This window comes from Micromys minutus (assembly GCF_963924665.1).
Source record: "Micromys minutus genome assembly, chromosome: 20".
Classification (NCBI taxonomy): Eukaryota; Metazoa; Chordata; class Mammalia; order Rodentia; family Muridae; genus Micromys; species Micromys minutus.
The window spans coordinates 8,366,875-8,387,064 of NC_137955.1; the positions used below are offsets into that span (position 1 = coordinate 8,366,875).

Consider the following 20,190-nt stretch of genomic DNA (forward strand, 5'->3'; position numbering starts at 1 on the left):
ATTCTATAGCTAAGTAAAATTTAAATTACTAATTTTGGATGAGAACGAACTATGAGACTTTTACCTGCTATTTACAGGACCATTGTTCCTACTTTTTAAAAGATTGATTGATTGATGGATGGATGGATAGATGGATTGATTTATGTGAGGACACTGTTACTATCCCAGACACACCAAAAAAGGACATTGGATCCAATTACAGATGGTTGTGAGTTGCTGGGAATTGAACTCAGGACCTCTGGAAGAGCAGTCAGTTCTCTTAGCTGCTGGGCCATCTCTCCAGTCTCACTGTTCTTACTTCTACTCCAGGCAACAGGTAAATACATATTGTTAAAAGACTGATAATATAAAGACTTCAAAAGAACGTATATAAAGATTCACTATCTCATCAACTATCTCCAATATATAAATAGTCACAGACTTATTAAATTTAAGCATGCAGACTCTTACCTCCTGATTAAACTCATGTCCCATCTCATTAAGAAGTGAAGAAAAGAAACTGGCATTCTGTAGTAAGACTCGACCCATGACAGCAAGATAGATGGACATCACTACTGGATACCTCTGCGCAATCAGAATACAGGGCATGCAAAACTGTGTTAGGTACAACTATAGTATCAACAGTTTAAAAAACAAATTTTCCTTCAGGGACATAAAACTTTTTGTGGGGTCTATGTATCCGTGTGTGTGTGTGTGTGTGTGTGTGTGTGTGTGTGTGTGCGCGCGCGCAGGGACATAAAACTTTTTGTGGGGTCTATGTATCCGTGTGTGTGTGTGTGTGTGTGTGCGCAGGGACATAAAACTTTTTGTGGGGTCTATGTATCCGTGTGTGTGTGTGTGTGTGTGTGTGTGTGTGTGTGTGTGTGTGCGCGCGCGCGCGCGCGCGTGCCACACACAGCGCGCATGCTGCTCTGTGTAGTGTAATCGGTCAATATTGCTTGAATTCTTACAAAAGTTTCTAAATAACTATATGTGTGTTTGTCTATCTCACAACTACTTATTGTTACACAAAATAGGAGCTGAGATTAGAGACTAGAAAGATGGTTCTCTGGGTAAAGTATCTGCTGTATAAGGAATAAAGATGGGGGCTTGTTCATAAGCCAGTCTAGTCAAATGGGAAAATCCAAGGTGGAGTTGGGGGAAGGGGAGGGGGAGGGAGGCAGAGAAAGGGAAAGACACTGATCCTACCACAAAAAATAAAGTGGAGAGTAAGAAAAGGCCTCCACGTACACACAAAGCCACATATATGTACCAATGCCCACCCAACACACAAACAGACACAATAAAATCTATAGTTTTTATATGAAGAAACATATAGCAAATTATGTCATTATCCTCAAAAATTACCGAACTAAATATAATCCAAATGATAAAGCTTTCACTTCACAATTATCAACGAGAAAATGATGTAGTTTTTCTAATGCAAAAGAGTAATTAAAGGTAGGACTCAGAGTCCAATGCTATCCTAGAAGCTGAAGAAAATCTTACCTCGCCTTCAATAACTCCTCTGAAAACATAGGGTAGGATTCGTTGAAACATCTGTGGGCCTAATACTGGATTCACTTTAAGGGCATTTTCCACAACCTAAATCCCAGAAAGACACATGATAATATTTAACAGTGCAAATTCATTGTTTCACACAAAACACAGATTAGTAAACAAAGCGATCAATTGAGTACCACAGACAAAACCAGGAAGCATATGTAAATTCATGACACTACAATCTGATGTGAAGTGTGTAAGAGTCAGGCACAGCTACGCACTTGCTGTCACGTGTAATCACACTGATAACACAGGCATCTCAAACACTTCTGTGGTGATCCTGAGTCTTATGTCTTCCTTTTCTCCATTTTAACACAGGCTCTTGCTATGTAGTCAAGGCTGCACTCACATTACTGATCCTGCCTCTGCCTCTGAGTGTTAGAACTGTAGGTGTATTTCATCACACCCAACAAAAGCACTTCTTTTATTACTGGAAAAACTGGCTACAAAACCAATACTGTAAAGAATGAATCCACAGTAAGGTTTACCAATGAATTATTAGGAGACAGAATGTTTCATATATATTTCACCTTCATGACGGACCCTGAGGGGCTGAGAAGCACCCAGAGTGACCTCATATACCACTCTCCTCTTCTGCCTCCTTACAAACAGAGGAAAGAGAACCATACACCTTCAGGAAGGAGAAAACAGAAGCTAAAAACAAGGTGAAAGACAAGAAGACTAAAAGGGAACACAACAAGAATGCAGAAGTTAAGTCCACCAAACACCAAGTATCAGATACACTTGGGTCTTAATAACTGGACCACTGGCCTTCACCCCAAAAAAAGAGCAGTGAATGAATGAGCTGTAGGGAATATAAATGAGTCTAAAACAGAGGGGACTCCTTGGTGACACACATAATTAAAAAAGAAAAAAAGCCATGCTCAGGCAAACTACTATCAAATATCAGAAAACATAAGGCACGAAGGGCCACAACTTTAGAGAGGGAAGGGCTTGAAAAGAAAAGCCATGGGGCTCTGGAAGACAGATTTTCAAGGACACTAAGAGAATAGCGCTGGGTCTGAATATGAGCTCAAGTATCTTTCAGTTTAGTGTCTAAAACATAAAAGAAAAGGACCTTTACTCATCTTCAACAGCTCAAAAGGTTAGGTTATATGGAAAACAATAATCACAGCTTATTGCCCACCTCACTTTGAGCAGGAAAACAACAATCATGAACACAAATACTGATCTAGCAAGAAAAACGAGAGCGCTTTAGCTGGATGGGGGCAAGTAGCCTTCCTAGATATATTCCAGCATTAGTAACTCATGAGAGAACAGTTCAAAGGTATTGCTTACAGATATGAAATGCACAAAATAGTTAGCTACGAGAAACAGCACTGTTTATCCCTAAATAAAAAAATGTTTAGCAAAGGTGTGGCTGATTAAGGCTTTGTGGAGAAGCCTTGTCTATGTAGTTGACTAATTTATACCCTTGAATACTCAGATTAAAGCTAACTCAAGGAATCCATGAGAAGCACTCTAACTTTGTTTTGGAAAATTAACAGAATGAGAAGTCTCATAGCCTGTGTATGTTTAGAGGATTACACTCTTCCATATAAAGCATTTACATATATTAAATGTAATCAACACTATCATTTGTATATGCCCTCATAGGTAAACTATAGCCAACATACAAAGAATCAATGAATACTTCAAGGCTAACTCTTTGAAATTAAGGTCAGACACCACAGTTAGAGAAATAACTGTCTTAAAGTGTTCTGTAGAAGGCTAGACATGCTGGTGCACACCCTTAATCCTAGTACTCAGGATGCAGAGGCAGGTAGCTGTCTAGGAGTGAGTTCAAGGTCAGCCTGCTCTACATTAGCACTTCCAGTCCAGCTAGATAGAGGGATCCTGTTGCAAAAACAAAACAATTATTATATAGAAAATGTCATTATTTGACTTTAAAATGGGGTATGGAACACAGCCATAAAAATTTTTAAAGAAGAACTGGTAACATACAGAAAGAAGAGTTGACCAGAAGACCCAAGATAGACAACTGTTAGATTTTTCCTAATGCCGTGTTTGAATGAACCATGGTAATCAACAGCAACTTTGATATGTGTTCAGACCTGTTAAATTTAATATATACATATGGAAATCACAAGGGACAATTCTATATTTCTCATAATAAAAATTATAGATGTTAATAATCTTACTTCTACTACACATATATACATATGCAGATAGACTCACTAAATTTTTAATTTTTAAAAGATGATGCCAGGATTATTAAAAGCAGCAGCATTATAATATATCAATTTCATTACATTCTTTTTTGTTATTATATTATGGTACACTGTACTTAGAATATACTACTTAACTTAAAATATTCTTAGGTGACTACCAGAATATCACTGTGTGTGTGTGTGTGTGTGTGTGTGTGTGTATTCTCTTAAGAAGGTTTTCTTAAATATTTTTAGCTTTTAATTTTTATTTGTTTTTATTGTCTTCTCATGGTACTGGGATTAGCCCTTTTACTATTTAAATGATGTCAAACATCTCCAGTCTAAACTCAAGCTTCCATTTTTTTTTCCCATTTCCTGTTTAATAACTGCTTTTTATAAACTAGGCTTACTGCATCATTTCCTTTTTTTTTTTTTTTTTTGCTCTTTAAACAATGATGATGACCATTGTGGACAATGGCTTTTGCCTCACACTCTTGAATCACTGTAAAGTTATGGAGGTCTTTATCTGAGACTGGAGAAGTACTCCACTCATGGTTGAATATGCCTCCATTAATCATCAGGCTTTTTATCCTCTTCTTTTAAAGATATATTATTTATTTGTTTTTCAAATGTATTCCCATTCCCGGTTTCCCCTCTGGAAATCCCCTATTCCATCCCACCTCCCCCTGCTGTCCCACCCACCCACTCCCGCCCACCTCCCTGCCCTGGCATTCCCCTACAGTGGAGCATCAATCCTTCTCTGGATCAAGGGCCTCTCCCACTGATGTCCTATGAGGACATCCTCTGCTACATATGTTGCTAGAGCCATGAGTTGCTCATTGTGAACTCACTGGTTGATGGTTACGTCCCTGAAAGCTCTGGAAGGTCTCGTTGGTTGATATTGCTGTTCTTCCTATGGGTTATAACCCCCTTCTGCTCCTTCAGTCCTTCTTCTAACTACTCCACTGGGGTTCCTATACTCAGGCCAATGATTGACTGCTAGCATCCACCTCTGTATTTGTCAGACTCTGGCAGAACGCCTCAAGAGAAAGCTATATCATGCTCTGTTCAAATTCCTGACCCTCTCTATGTCATCTCAGTCTCCTCAGATACCTGATCCACCGCCTTTTCTTCCTAGCAAGTATCTCCAACCTTCTACTTCCCATGAGTATTTTGTTGCCCCTTCTAAGAAGTACCAAATCATCCATAATTTGGTCTTTACTCTCTGTGAGCTTCATATGGTCTGTGAATTGTATTTTGGGTATTCCAAGGTTCTGGGTGTATACCCACTAATCTGTGAGTGCATACCATGTGTGTTCTTTTGTGACTGGGTTACCTCACTCAGAATATTTTCAGTTCCATCCACAACTTAATAAAGTCATTGTTTTTAACACCTGAGTGTTATTCCATTGTGTAAATGTACCACATTTTCTGGATCCATTCCTCTATTGAAGGACATCTGGGTTCTTTCCAGCTTGTGGCTATCATAAATAAGGCTGCTATGAACATAGTGAAGCATGTGTCCTTGTTATATGTTGAAGCACTTTTTTGGTATAAACCCAGAAGTGGTACAGCTCAATCCTCAGGTAGTGCTATGTCCAATTTTCTGAGGAACTGACAGACTGATTTCCAGGGTGGTTGTACCAGCTTGGAATCAACCAACAATAGAGGAGTGTTCCTCTATCTCCACATCTGCCAGCATCTGCTGTCACCTGAGTTTCTGATCTTATCCATTCTGATGATGTGAGGTGGAATCTCAGGGTTGTTTTGATTTGTATTTCACTGATGACTAAAGATGTTGAACATTTCTTAGGTACTTCTTGGCCATTCGATGTTCCTCCATTGAGAATTCTCTGTTTAGCTCTTGCACCCCATATTTGAATAGGATTATTTAGTTCTGTGGATTCTAACTTTTTGAGTTCTTTTTATATTAGACATTAGACCTTATCACAATCTGTTGGTTGCCATTTTGACAGTGTCCTTTGATTTACAGAAGATCTGCAATTTTATGAGGTTGCATTTGTCAATTCTTGATCTAAGGGTATAATTCATTGATGTTCTCTTCAGGAAATTTTTCTCTGTACCTATGTGTTCTAGGCTATTCCCCACTTTCTCTTCTATTAGTTTCAGGTTATCTAGTTTTATGTGGAGGTCCTTGATCCACTTGGACTTAAGGTTTGTACAAGGATCCATCTATTTGCATTCTTCTATAATGTGGACCTCTAGTTGAACCAGCACCATTTGTTGAAAATCCTCTTTTTTCCCACTGAATGGCTTTGGCTCCTTTGTCAAAGATAAAGTAATGATAGGTGTGTGGTTTCATTTCTGGGTCTTTAATTCCAGTCCAATGATCTACCTGCCTGTCTCTGTACCAATACCATGCAGGTTTTATTACAACTAATCTATAATACAGTTTGAGGTCTGGGATGGTGATTACCCTGGAAGTTTTTTTTTTTTTTTTAATTGTTAATAGTTTTTGCTATTCTGGGTTTTTTAATTATTCCAAATGAATTTGCAAACTGCTCTTTCTAACTCTATGAAGAACTGAGCTGGAATTTTGATGGGGATTGCACTAAACCTGTAGATTGCTTTAGGCAAAATGGCCATTTTTACTATGGTGATCCTTCCAAACCATGAGCATAGGAGATTTTTCCATCTTCTGAGATCTTCTTCAATTTCCTTCTTCAGAGACATGAAGTTCTTGTCATACAGATCTTTTACTTGCTTGGTTAGGGTCACACTGAGGCATTTTATATTGTTTGTGACTATGATAAAAATTGATCTGAAGTTCTCTTTCTTTGTAGGGTCTTTGTGTCATTTAGGTATGAGTGTAATTGTGGCCTCCAGGAATGAGTTCGGTAGTATTCCTTCTGTTTCTATTTTGTGAAATAATTTTGAGATTACTGATATTAGGTCTTCTATGAAGATCTGATAAAATTCAGCACTAACCGATCTGGTCCTGATTGAATTTTGATATTGGATATCTGTCTATAAAATGGTCCATTTCACCCAGATTTTCCAGTTTTGTTGAGTATAGGCTTTCGTAGTAGGATCTGATAATTTTTTGGATTTCCCTGGTATCTACTATTATATCTCCCCTTTAATTTCTGATTTTGTTAGTTTGGATACTCTCTACATCCTCTATTTAGTCTGGCTAAGGTTTTGTGTATCTTGTTGATTTTCTCAAAGAATCAGCTGCTGGTTTTGCTGATTCTTTGTATAAGTTCTCTCTGTTTCTTCACTGGTTGATTTCAGCCCTAACTTTGATTATTTCCTGCCTTCTACTCCTCTTGGGTGCATTTGCTTCTTTTTGTTCTCAAGTTTTTAGGTATGTTCTCAAGCTGCCAGTGTATGTTCTCTCCAGTTTCATTTTGGAGGCAATCAGCTATGAGTTTTCATCTTAGCACTGATTTAATTGTGTCCCTTAGGTTTGGGTATGTTAAAAAAGTATTTATTTCTTCTTTGAAGCTATCATTGAGTAGAACGTTGGTCAACTTCTATGTCTATGAGGGCGTTCTGTTGTTTTTGAAGAACAGCCTTAATATGTGGTGACCTAATAGGATGCATGAGATTATTTCAATCTTCTTGTATCTGTTGAGGCCTGTTTTGTGACCCATTATACGGCCAATTTTGAAGAAGGAATGAGGAGGTGCTGAGAAGGTATATTCTTTTTTGTTTTAGGATTAACTATTCTAAAGGTATTTATTAAATCCATTTGGTTCATAACATCTTTTAGTTTCACTTTGTCTCTGTTTAATTTCTGTTTCCATGATCTGTTCACAGATGAAAGTGGGGTATTTGTTGCTTTCTCTAGGGTGTAGTTTCCCTCCTTGTGTTGAAGTTTTCCATGTATCACTCTTTCTATGGCTGGATTTACGGAAAAATACTGTATAAATTTGGCTTTGTCATGGAATATCTTGGTTTCTCTATATATATTGAGTTTTGCTGAATATGGTCGTCTGGGCTTGCATTTGTGTTCTCTTAGTGTCTATTTGATGTTCTAGCTTTCATAGACTCTGTTGAGAAAACTTGTGTAATTCTGATAGCTCTGCTTTTACATGTTACTTGTTCTTTTTTTCCTTACTGGTTTTAATATTCTTTGTTTTGTGCATTTGGTGTTTGATTATTATATGACGGGAGGAATTTCTTTTCTGGTTCAATCTACTTGGAGTTCTAGATGTTCATGGGCATCTTTTTCTTTAGGGTTGGAAAGTTTTCTTCTATAATTTTGTTGATAATATTTACTGGCCCTTCAAGTTGGAAGTCTTTGCTCTTGTTTATACCTATTATCCTTAGGTTTGGTCTTCTCAATGTGTCTTGGATTTCCTTGATGTTTTAGTTAGGAGATTTTTGCACTTCCTATTTTCTTTCACTGTTATCTCAAGGTTTTCTATGGTATCCTCTGCACCTGAGATTCTCTCTTTCATCTCTTGTATTCTGTTATTGATGTTCACGTTAATGACCATAATCTCTTTCCTAGGTTTGCTATCTTCAGGATTCTCTCTTTGTGATTTCTTTATTGTTTCTATCTCCATTTTTAGATGCTTGATGGTTTTGTTCAATTTCTTCACCTGTTTGTGTTTTGTGTAACTCTTTAAAGGATTTTTGTGTTTCCTCTTTAAGGGCTTCTACCTGTTTACTTGTGTTTTCCTGTAATTCTTAAGGGAGTTGTTTATATCCGCTGTAAAATCTTCTATCATCATCATGAGCTGTAATTTTAAATCTAAATCTTTTTTTTTTTTTTTTTTCTGGTGTGTTAGGGTGTCCAAGACTTGCTGTGGTAGAAGAACTGGGTTCTGATGATGCCAAGTAGCCTTAGTTTCTGTTACTTAGGTTCTTGCGCTTGCCTCCTACCATGTGGCTATTTCTGGTGTGTGTTAGTGTTGCTGTCTCTGACTGGAGCTTGTTGATCCTGTGGGCCTGTGATCTTAGGTGGGTCAGCACTCCTGGGAGACCAGTACTCTCCTGGCAAGATTCTGGTATGAAGAGCTGTGTCACAGGGTTAGCTCTGGGGCATAGATAGATGAAAGGATCCTGTCCCAGGCTGCTCTGTGGTTCCTATACCCTACAGGATCCTGGCAGATCCCTCTGACCAGTTACTAGAGCAAATGTGGTGGTCTCACCTGTGAACTCAGGAGTGACAGCAGTTTCCTGGAAGACCATCTCTCCCCGTGGTGGGTAGGGAGACTGGATAAGGAGAACTGTGGCACAGCCTCAGCTAGAAAGCCAGCAGTGTGCCAATTCAAATAAAACTTGCTGCACTGTAGATATTTCAATCTACTTATTTTCAAGCTATACCTACAAGAGACTTCTTCTAAACCAAAAATGTAAAATTTTAATTTCTTCCTAAGACAACATTCTTGATTTGGCCTTACACTGAATGAAGAAAATTACTGACTGTGAATCTTTAGAGCAGAATGTCCATGCTTACATCATGACTCCAATACTAACTAGCTCCCTGACCTTGAACAAAGTGTCTACCTGTTATTTTTTATCTGAAAAATAAGAGTACTATCATCTTGTTTACCTGTAGATAATTACTCTACATGCTATGTGCTTATAAATATGTAGGATATAGTAAATGATGGTATCATCTGTTATTATAGAATTAGACAGTCAAAAAATAGTTAATTCATTATAAGCCTTATCGTAATGAAGAAAAAGAGGTTGGTTTAATAATACATATAAATATGGCTATGAGAAATGAGAATTTCCAAACTCAAAAATGGTACATGTGTACAAATATATCTCAAATTAATGCTAGCAACTTAATTATTTTTAGAGTCTTACTGTTCCAATGTAAATAACCTGTACTGAGTCAAAAAGTTAACTCTAGTTTTCCTCTAAAACACTGACTCCTAAAACACCCATGCTGGTCTCATTGTCCAGTTTTCTTAAAATTGTAATTTTATGCTTCAAGGAACAAAGAAGCTACTTGCAAACACTAACAGAAATTACTATAATTGTTACATTTAGTCAAAAATATATTGACTGGTATATAGCATGTTATATTAAGAAATAGCATCTAGGAGATACTGAAAATAAAAGTAAAAAGCTAATACTGGGAAGTATAATCAAACTAATAAGAGTTCTCTCAGACTATATATGAAAGTATAAATTAAGCACACCATTTTCTTTAAAAACCCCTTTACATCAAAAGCTCAAAAGATTTACTAGTGCAGGCTGTACATTCCCAGCACTCAATATCCACTAATAAACTTGTTTCTATGACTTCAAATCAAACAAAGGTTCAGCTACAGCAATGCTTTCTTTCAAATTGCCTTAAGCACATATGATCAAGTCCTCAATATTAAACTTAAGTACTTACACTCTAATAATGATCTACTGTTAAACACATATGATCATGTCTCCAATATTAAACTCAAGTATTTACAATCTATTAATGAGCTACTCTTGGCACTACACTTTTTTAACCTACACTTTGTATAAAATATTATAAAATTTTGCCGTATTTGGATGACAGCGATGTGCACTGGCTCATTAACGGAAAAAGGTACAAGTGGAGTAGACAGATGGCGCTACTGTTTCTGTTTCCAAGCGCAGTGAAAAAGAAACTGATTTGTCACTAAAATTATGAAGCTAGTGGGTCCTATTTATGTTTGGAATTCTCCATAACACATTTAAAAAAAACTATATTATGAAAAGCAATAAATAAATATAATTAATTTTAAATAATCAGCCTAAACACACAATTGTTAATAATATGCTACTGCTATATTGCTAGTCTTGTCTTAAAAGGCAAATTCACTTTAAAGATTTTATGTAATTTGTCATTTATTTATTTACTTTCTTACAGTATGTACCTGCATGCACTTGCACATAAGAGTGTACATACACACACACACACACACACACACACACACACACACACACACACACGCAATATGCATATGTGGAGGTGGAAGGACCACTTCTGAGAGTTGGTTCTCTCCTTCCACCATGTGGGTTCTCGGGTCCAATTCAGGTCATCAGGTTTGGTAGCAAGGGGCATCACCCACTGAGCCATTTCAACCAAAATCTGAAGTGCTTATTTTCAATAAACATTTACTTAAAAGAAATTACATGAGTGTATTTTGGGTCTTTTTTTTTTGTGTGCCAAAGAATGGCTATAAAATGAGACAACTTTGTAATTAGATTAAAATAGCTAACTTTTATATTAGCTTATTACACACTAGGCAATGTTTAACTATTTTACACACACATACACACACAAATAATCCACTCCTTGCCCTAAAAACTTGGTAGAGCTATTCTTGTTTTACAGACAGGAAATGAGAAGGCAGTAACCCACTCACATCACATAACTGTGAGGTAATGAGGCCAATATTCTGATGTATCGATCAGCCATGCTACCCTCCGGCCGCACTACCCTCCCTCTGTAAGAGTTCAGTCAAAAGCAAGCAATAAAAAACACTATTTCTTAGAACTACCTAAAATCTTCCTTACTGAAGTATTACAATGCCCACATCCAATAACTCCTAAGTCAGTTTTCAACAGTTACTTCACTACTAATATTGTAAAAAAAAGCTTGACTAGAAACAAACAAACAAACAAACAGAAAACCAAACAACTTTCAATTCAAGTTTGGTTCGGAAAGTGTTTAAACATAAGAGAGCAGCCTTTTCCTTAATCATTTAGCATATGCTGATCTAATTAACACTATTTTGGCTTCAGGTATTATAAAACAAGTTACACAGCTTGGTGGGGAATGGTATTTTTAGCCACAGTTCAATTTCCTAGATCCAAATGGTAGAACGAACAAACCAACTCAAGTTGTCTTTTGACAAGACTATTCCCTATATACATTCAAAATATATACACATACACTTATGTAAATATGTACAAAAAAATCAATGAAAGAACCAAGCCCAAAATGTAGCCAAGAGCCTTTTACATAGCAGGACAGGGTGAGTATCTAAGAAACAGGCCAATATTCAGTGCCGATACTGAATCCTCTAAATCTTTACTATAAAAACCATTAATACCATTAAAATCTGAAACAATATAGAACATACTCACTTTGAATTCTGAATAATGGAGAAGCTTGCAGACTAACAGACAAGTCTAGTAATGATTTTAAAATACACAGATAGTATCAAGATAACATGAGAGTTTTCTCTAAGAGTGATAACTTACAAACTATCAATAATGAATACTTGAGATAACAAACTAAATGGTTCAGACTCAAAAAGCATTTACTCAACTACTTCCAGAAAAAATTTCTAATTCCTGAGCCACAGGATAAATAACTGAATATATTAACAAATAATATCAAATATACCCAACTTATAATTCAAACCAACCATGCATACACTTACATAAATATCTAGAATTTATATGTGTGCATCTACCCAAGAACAGACAATACACTCAGATAACGGATTATTATTCCTATTAAATATGTAGTATCTATGTATTTGTTAATAGGACATAAATATTTTATAGTGAGCTTGAAGATCTAAGATAATGCCATAGTTTTCATAACAAAAATGTAATTGTCAAGATAGACTTTGCCAGGCATAGTGCAAGCCTTTAATCCCAGCACTTGGGAGACAGAGGTAGGTGGATCCTTGTGAGTTTGAGGCAGTCTGGTCAACAAAGTGAGCTCTAAGATAGTCAGAGCTACATAGTGAGACACAATCGAGAAAACAAAACAAAACAAAAAAATTTTAAAAATTTAAAAAATTTTAAAAAGACTTTGTCTAGCTAAAATTTCTTTTATTTGACATAGAACACAATTAAGAAATTAAACATTTAACAGCAATGAATTTCAAATTCCATCTGTAAAATATCAATACATATATGTATATATATGTATTATATAGTTTAATATGGCTATATATTTATGTTTACAGGTGAACTACTATATTCATGTTATAGTATTTCTTTCATACAAAGTTATATAAAGATAATACATACAATTTACAGGCTAATGGTTCTTTTTTCTTAAGATTTATTTATTTATTTAATGTAATGAGTACACTGCAGCTGTCTTCAGACACACCAGAAGAGGGCATCAGATCCCATTATAGATGGTTGTGAGCCACCATGTGGTTGCTGGGAATTGAACTCAGGACCTCTGGAAGAACAGCCAGTGCTCTACTGCTGAGCCATCTCTTCAGCCCAGGCTGTTCTCTTAACTATACATGATCCCAACAAATTCAACAGTCTAGCTTCAATAGCTCACGAAAGTGAAAGCTGCCACTAAAATTGTCCCAAATTTGGACTAAAACTGAAAGTGCTCTCTGTCCTCAACAGAAGAGTGGTGACTATTGCTGCTCATCATAAGCAGACTAACGTCTGAGTCCCTGTCTGGGAGACAGGCTGCCATTGCAAAGGTGTGGCTCACGGGCTTGCTTCCCATGTGTGAAGATTCAGGCTTCATACCTAGAACACTAGCAAAATAACTGAAAACCTAAGATACACCAAACGTTGCTAGGTTTAGGACAAGTTGGTAAAAGCTTTAATTCATTTCTATCCAATGAGGTTTTAGGACAGACATTATTCCTATTTGCTACAATTTTATTAGAAGGGAGTAGAGAGATGGCTCAGCGGTCAAGAGCACAGGATGCTCATGCAGAGGATGCGTGATCAATTCCAACACCCAGATGACAGCGCACAACTATCCGTAATTCCTGTTCCAGGGGCTCTGACACCCTCACTCACACATACATACAGTCAAATCAACAATGCACATAAAATAAAAATTATACTTATAATTTTTATATTTATAAAATTATTAAATAGATTATTTTTAAAAAAGACAAAAACCAAACAAAAAAATTAGAAATCCAAAACTGCATTTTAACAAGACCCCCATGTGACTTGTACCACATTCAAATTTAATGTCTTCAGTACAGAGGAACTGAGCAAAACTGATCACTCTCTAGCATTTTTCAATTTTTCTCCTTTCCAACCATCCATACACGGGAGGCTCCAGCCTTACCAATAACACATGACAATCAATTTAAAATGACAATACCTTGAGCACTTGAACTTGACCTTCTGTAGTAATCTCTGGCAGCAGCTCATAGAAGGACTGGCACAATCCTGCTGCATATGTCTGAAATCCAGTCAAAGATCAGTCAATATGTGTAAGAGCACAGATAGGTTATTGAAAACGCAGGAAACTCAATTTGGAAGGCTCATACTCTATTCAAGAATTGGTACTAAAGGTCTAAACAAACAATTCCAAGAAGAGCCCTCTAAGAAAGAGTGAAGAAGGCAGATTATAAGTTTCCTGATACACTGACTGCTGAGTAAGTATCTACATATACAGTGCATTTCCTGTATTCAGTATCAGTGAAACTGGATGCTGATCTCATCCTCCCTGCAGTGAGGAATACTTACAAGGAAATAAAATGTCAACCCACTAAAGCAGCAGAACAAATCTGAACTTTAAAAGGGTACTTTCTGATAAAACATAAAACCCAAAATAATAATATATAATTATTAACAATGCAATGTTCTGACATACCTGTAAAAATTCCACTGATGACAAAAAGATATAGCCATTGATGATCTTAAAGCAGGTCCTGAGATTCTCTGAACTTAACTCTGCCAAAACAGTAATTATTTTTAAAAGAGCATATTAACTAGCTATTCAAAATAAAAGTGAAGTGATGGTTCGTTTTAGTTAAAACTAAGTTGCTATAGCAACACGAAGCACTCAAGTTTGTTTTCAACCATGACTACTAATGTGATTTTGACTTTTTATGGTTCCTGAAGCAGCAAGCATGCAGCTTACCGTTTGCAAGGCAGCTGGACGGAAGCTCTAGGACAGAAGACCAGACAGGATTGATAATGTTTTATCATCATAAAAAACAAAAACAAACAAGAATCTCTACAAACAAGTGAGAAAGAAAAGCTAGGTTACAGCAAGGCTGGTGCCACAGTTATAGTTCCAGCACTCAAGAGATGGAGGCAGGGTTGTAAGTTCAATGCCAGCCTGGGTAAAAGAAAAGCAAAATAAAAACAGCTTACATGCTTCTTTATAGATTTCCCTGACTCTAAGCTCATCAGTATTCATAAGCTAGTCGGTATCTAAAACATGGCAACCCCTTTAACCGTCCTCTCTTCTTCACCCTTCGCTAATAAAGCCAGTGAGAATGGCAATTCTTCCCTTCTGTCCATTCAGAACAAAGCGAGGAAACCATGTGGCCTGAGACTTTTCATTTCAAACCAAAATTTTAGTTGTGTCCTCTGGTCTCCTGGTTTATAAAGGAAAGTATGTAGAGACCAAGCGAGCTCAATTTTTACTGGGGACGAGGGCAGTGGGTACAAAGGCAGCTGTGAAGGTCTGTCGTAGGTCTGCCTGACGCTCTCACGCAGAGCGGCAGGCACTATAAGACCTCCAAGTCAGGCAGAGCAGAGAGCTAAGCAGGGCCTTTGCCGGAGGACAGAGGACATGCCAAGCACATCTCCCTCTTTCCCTAAAACAGCTGAAAGACAACGTTCTCTAGGGACTCAGCAGGAGTAGCCGGCACTGTCCTTGGGAGTGACTGCAGTGTCATAGGGGAATAGCAAAGGGCTGTGAATTGGAAAACAGACTTTTGGTTATTACTTGAAAATTCTTCCAATCTGAGAGGGAATAAGAAATCAAGAATTAAAAAAGAAAAGCCCCCCCAAAAAGAAAGTGGGGAGTGAGGGGGATAGAGAGAGGAAGGGGTCTCAGGAGTGGCTAATGTGATTAATGACTGTATCCACCATCACTCAAAGTTTCTACTATAATCAATCACAGCTGTGTCAGCTCACAGCCACTCGTGGTTTCAAAGAATCTCTACTTTTCTAAACTAGAATTACAATTGTTACTACTGATAACAATTCTCAATATACGTAAGTTCTTAGCAAAGGGTCCGAATTTGGGGGATTTTTTTCCTACTTAAGTATTTGCCCAGAACGACAGTCAACAAAGTGTTAATAAAAGAATTAAAGATGCGGTCTGGCTGAATCTTACGGGGACTGAGCGTGGGGAGAGCTCAGTGAGCACAGGCTTCCTGCACAAGCATGAGGACCTACATGGGGATCCACACGTCCCCAGAAACAGCTCGTCATGGCAATGAATGACTGATTTAGTGCTGGGAGGTGACACAGAGGACCCCAGACTTACGGGCCAGCAAGGCTAGCTGACCAATGGCCCCATGTTGGGTGACAGACTCTGTCTCAAACAAAACATAAAGGTGTGAAGGAGATGGCCCAGCAGCTAAGGGCACTTGCTGTTCACTCAGGAGATCCAGAGCTAAAGCACCCATGTAATAAAGCAGAGCATCTTGCAAACATGCCTTATCTCCAGCTCCAAGGGATGTGACACCCTCTTTAGCCATGCATGTATGGAAACATGGGATCCCCACACTTACATGTGGACAAACATTCACACCAACACATACTCATTTATACACATACAAATAAACAAGGTCGACAGTAACAGAGATACCTGTCCCAGCCTCCCCAGGTGCATGTACAGGGGCACACACCAGTACACACAAGCATATACTACACATACAACAAAGGAATTAAAATTCAAATTTAAAAAAATAATAAAAAGGCCAGCAAGCTGCACTGTGTATGATTAACATGTATATAATAAAACATGACATAAATTTAAGTGTGTAACGGATTTGGCAAACTCGATTACTACAATGACTTTATAATCAGTGCTATTTTTAAGAGATTTTAAGCTAGAGATGTAAGTCAGTGGGAGGTCACACTAACCAGTGAGTTGAAGGCCATGGTTCAACATTCTACACCACCCAGATGGACAGACAGACAGATAAGCAATTGTGCTATTATATGGTTTAGAATGGTTCCTCATGTGTAAGAAAAAGTACTGAATTACTATCTGTGATGGTTTGAATGTGCTTGGCTCATGGAGTGGCCCTAACTGGACTGTGGCCTTGTTGGAATAGGTGAGCAACTGTGGGAATGGGCTTAATACCCTAGTCCTAGCTTGCTGAAAGTCAGCTCCTCCTGCACCAAGCCTGCCTGGATGCTGCCATGTTCCTGCCTTGATGATAATGAACTGAACCTCTGAACCTGTAAGCCAGCCCCAATTAAATGTTGTCTTTATAAAACTTGCGTTGATCATGGTGTCTGTTCACAGCAGTAAAACTCTAACTAAGACATTATTATTAACTACTAGAAAATAATTTTGATACTAGGGAAAGAATCTAATTGCATCTCCGAAAGTCTGAAAGAGGAAGTGTGTAGATCCCTCGGAATCACGTCAAATGGGATGCTTTGGAAATGTGTAGCGCTAAAGGGATTACAGCTTAGAGGAAAGAGGCAGTCTAGCATGTGTGAGGCCACGTGAAGATGACAGAGACAGCACACACATTGTATGATGAATATTTAGCTAATTTGTAAGCAATACTTCAAACTATATATGACACTAAAACGTCAGTAGTTCCTTAGCCAAAACAAAAGTCTGTACAATGCTTAGTTTAAACAACTTACAGCATAAGCTCCCTGTGTAAAATATGCTAAGTAAAACCACGGTTTAGAGAAGCAGTTTCAAAATACATTCTTCAAGTAGTATATGGAAGAGCTATCAAACAAAATTCCTCAGGTAAACTTCAAGCTAAACTTGTAATGTGTTTATGTCTTAGTTTAATTAAACTTTTTCCATAAAGCAATGTTATTTAGTGTTTGCTTTTAAACCAATGGAAGCTACTTCAAAAATAATTTCTATAAAAACCATTATTTATCAATATATGGGACTTATAAAATGTAATGGGTAATTTTAAAGTCAGAAAAAATACTTTAAGGCTGTAGTTACATTAACAAATATCTTGATAAGATCTGAAGACATACCAAGAAGGGGTGACATGTTCTGAAATATACGAAGCAGTTCTGGTGTGACACATGGGCTGTTCTCCAATGTTACTAACCTAGGGGGAAAAACACAATTACCACACTTCTGAAATTCACTCATACCATTAACACAACTCAAGTATAAGAACATTTCATTTAGGAAGCAATGAGGAAAGTGTATAACGTGCCTGCCAATAAGATCAATAACAGCACAAGCTGTTCTTGGAACTCCCCAACATGTGTGCATGCATACCGCATGAGGCACTGGGGCATCAGTCTTCGGGTACTTGCACCTCCTTTTATTTTTTCAGACATGTTCTCCCACTGACCAAGAACTCAACATTTACCTAAGTTTGTGAGCCAGCAAGAGCACCCTGGGTCTACCTATCTCTGCAGCTCCTCCTGTTGGGATGACAGTGACTGCACTACCAAGCCCAAGTCTGCTTGCTTCCTTTCTTTCCTTATTTCTTTCTTTTTCATATGTTCTGGGTATTAAATTCACATCTTCACGCTTTCAAGTCAAGTAATTTACAGGCTAAATTATTTCTTCAGTCCATATAATATATATATATATATATATATATATATATATATACAGTAATAATAACATTATATGTCAAAATAGAATAAAAATTATAATTTTATACAAAATCATTATTGCTGTGCTAATGAAAGAGAGCTAAAGTTATTCTGTCTTAAAAGTTCTGATCAATTCTGTGCTCCTCCAATGACAAAGAGGGCTAATGAACTAGTAAAACAACTCACACTGCATGCTTTCTAAATATGAATTTATAAGTCAATTAAATTATAATCATTATCATGCTTTAATAGTCTAAAAACGTATTCTCAAATACCAAATATACATAAAAAGAATTTGAAGAAGGAATACCATGAGTATTCCTCCTTCTTCTCAACAACAGAAAAAGAAAAAAAAATCAAAACAAACAAAAAGACACACAAAAAAACCTGAGTAAACAAATCTAGTGTTTGATATTGGTACAGTTTGGATATACAAAGGCCCATCCATGTACCTGGACCCTCGAGACTGCGGGATCTGGCACTGATGGGAATGGTGGTCCCCTGGCACCCTCTGCTCTATCTCCACCTGCATAGATGCACGAGCTTCCTCTGCATGAAGCCCCACCTTCATGTACTGTGTGCCAAAACCCAACGCAATGGGGCCAATCCGTTATGAACTGAATCCTCTCAGTGAGCCAAATGCAAGCCTTTCCTTCTTATAAGCTACCTTTGATACTTGGTAAGAAATAAACCTCACACAGGTAAAAATTAAATTAAATTAAAAAAAAAATCACTTAAACCTGCGAATGAGTACCACCAAAACTTCACAGCAATGCATGTTGTGAGGATATAAACACCTTGCATTACCTTGTCTACCTTAATATTTATGCAGTGCACATATGGAAGGTGCCTTAAGTTTCTTTTCTTGTTCCTGTTAAACAATATCCTGACAAAAGCAACGTCAGAAAAGGCTTACACTGTGGAAGTTAAGGTAGCAGGAGTTGAACAGGTGATCATGCCACATTCAGAGCCAGAAAACAGGCATCAATGGATGTAGCCCTAGCACTCAGCTCCCTTTCTGCCTTTTCCTACAGTGCAAGATCCCCATCCATGATCCCACCCACAGCTGACATAGGTTATCCTGGCACAGTTAACCTGGTCAGGATGACATGTAAGACACATTCTCACAGGTATGCCCAGAGGATGTCTCCTTGGTGAGTCCAGATTCTGTCACAATGACAACACTCATTGTCACACAATGTCTCTCATAGATATCAAGTAAATAAGAAGTTAATGTCTATTCACAAAAAATATGACTATACAAAAGATTTATAAACAAATGTTTCAAATTACAGCTTAACAAGATTTACACACACACACACACACAGAGAGAGAGAGAGAGAGAGAGAGAGAGAGAGAGAGAGAGAGAAAGGGAGGGAGGGAGGGAGGGAGGGAGGGAGGGAGGAGGGAGAGGGAGAGAGAGATCAACTGACTTTTTGTAACAAAAACACTTAAGAAGCAAAGGAATGATATCAGAATGACAGATATAAAAATCCAGTACCACAATGATGTCAATTATCCTGAACTGCTAAACAGAATCAATGCAATTTCAAATAAAACCGTTAAAAAATGGCGCTGAAAATCATGCAAGAACAAACAAAACAATAACAACAACAAAAGCAGAAAATGTTGGTTATATAATGGTGTGGAGGCTAGAGTAATTTTTGCTTAATCCGGGTATCATGAATTACCATAATTCCTTAATAATTAACAGTAAAGAAACAGCATGATAAACCTCCTTCCCAGCCAAGCCCAGATTAAGTTTCTGCTCCCACAGTATAAATCAAGCTATACAAAACAGGAGAAAACCTCAACTTAAACAATCAGGTACCTAACTGCAAAGTAAACGCTAAAAGGTGAAGAAAGGAGGCAAATAATATCAAAACAGGACCATGATTATTAAAGAAAGAAAGTCTTCATATTGACTAGCGAAGAGCTACATGTAAGAACATCTTAACTAGAAAACTGTAATATAAAATTACGTAAAAATAATATAAAAATGTAATACCAAGTGCACAAGTTGTTCTCTGACCTCCACATACACATTGGCACACAGCCATCACACTGA

The 20,190-nt window shown here is 37.4% G+C and overlaps 1 protein-coding gene across 1 annotated transcript in view; it reads right to left on the reverse strand.

Annotated features, from left to right (window-relative positions):
• Positions 1-20,190, reverse strand: part of IPO11 (importin 11) — a 138,285-nt gene that overhangs the window by 56,876 nt on the left and 61,219 nt on the right. The window contains exons 22-27 of the mRNA XM_080933618.1: positions 17,544-17,620; positions 14,482-14,508; positions 14,212-14,291; positions 13,717-13,797; positions 1,489-1,584; positions 451-564 (exon numbers count right to left, since the gene is read on the reverse strand). Of these exons, the coding sequence (XP_080789744.1) occupies positions 451-564; positions 1,489-1,584; positions 13,717-13,797; positions 14,212-14,291; positions 14,482-14,508; positions 17,544-17,620 (475 nt within the window). The remainder of the gene's footprint in view (positions 1-450; positions 565-1,488; positions 1,585-13,716; positions 13,798-14,211; positions 14,292-14,481; positions 14,509-17,543; positions 17,621-20,190) is intronic.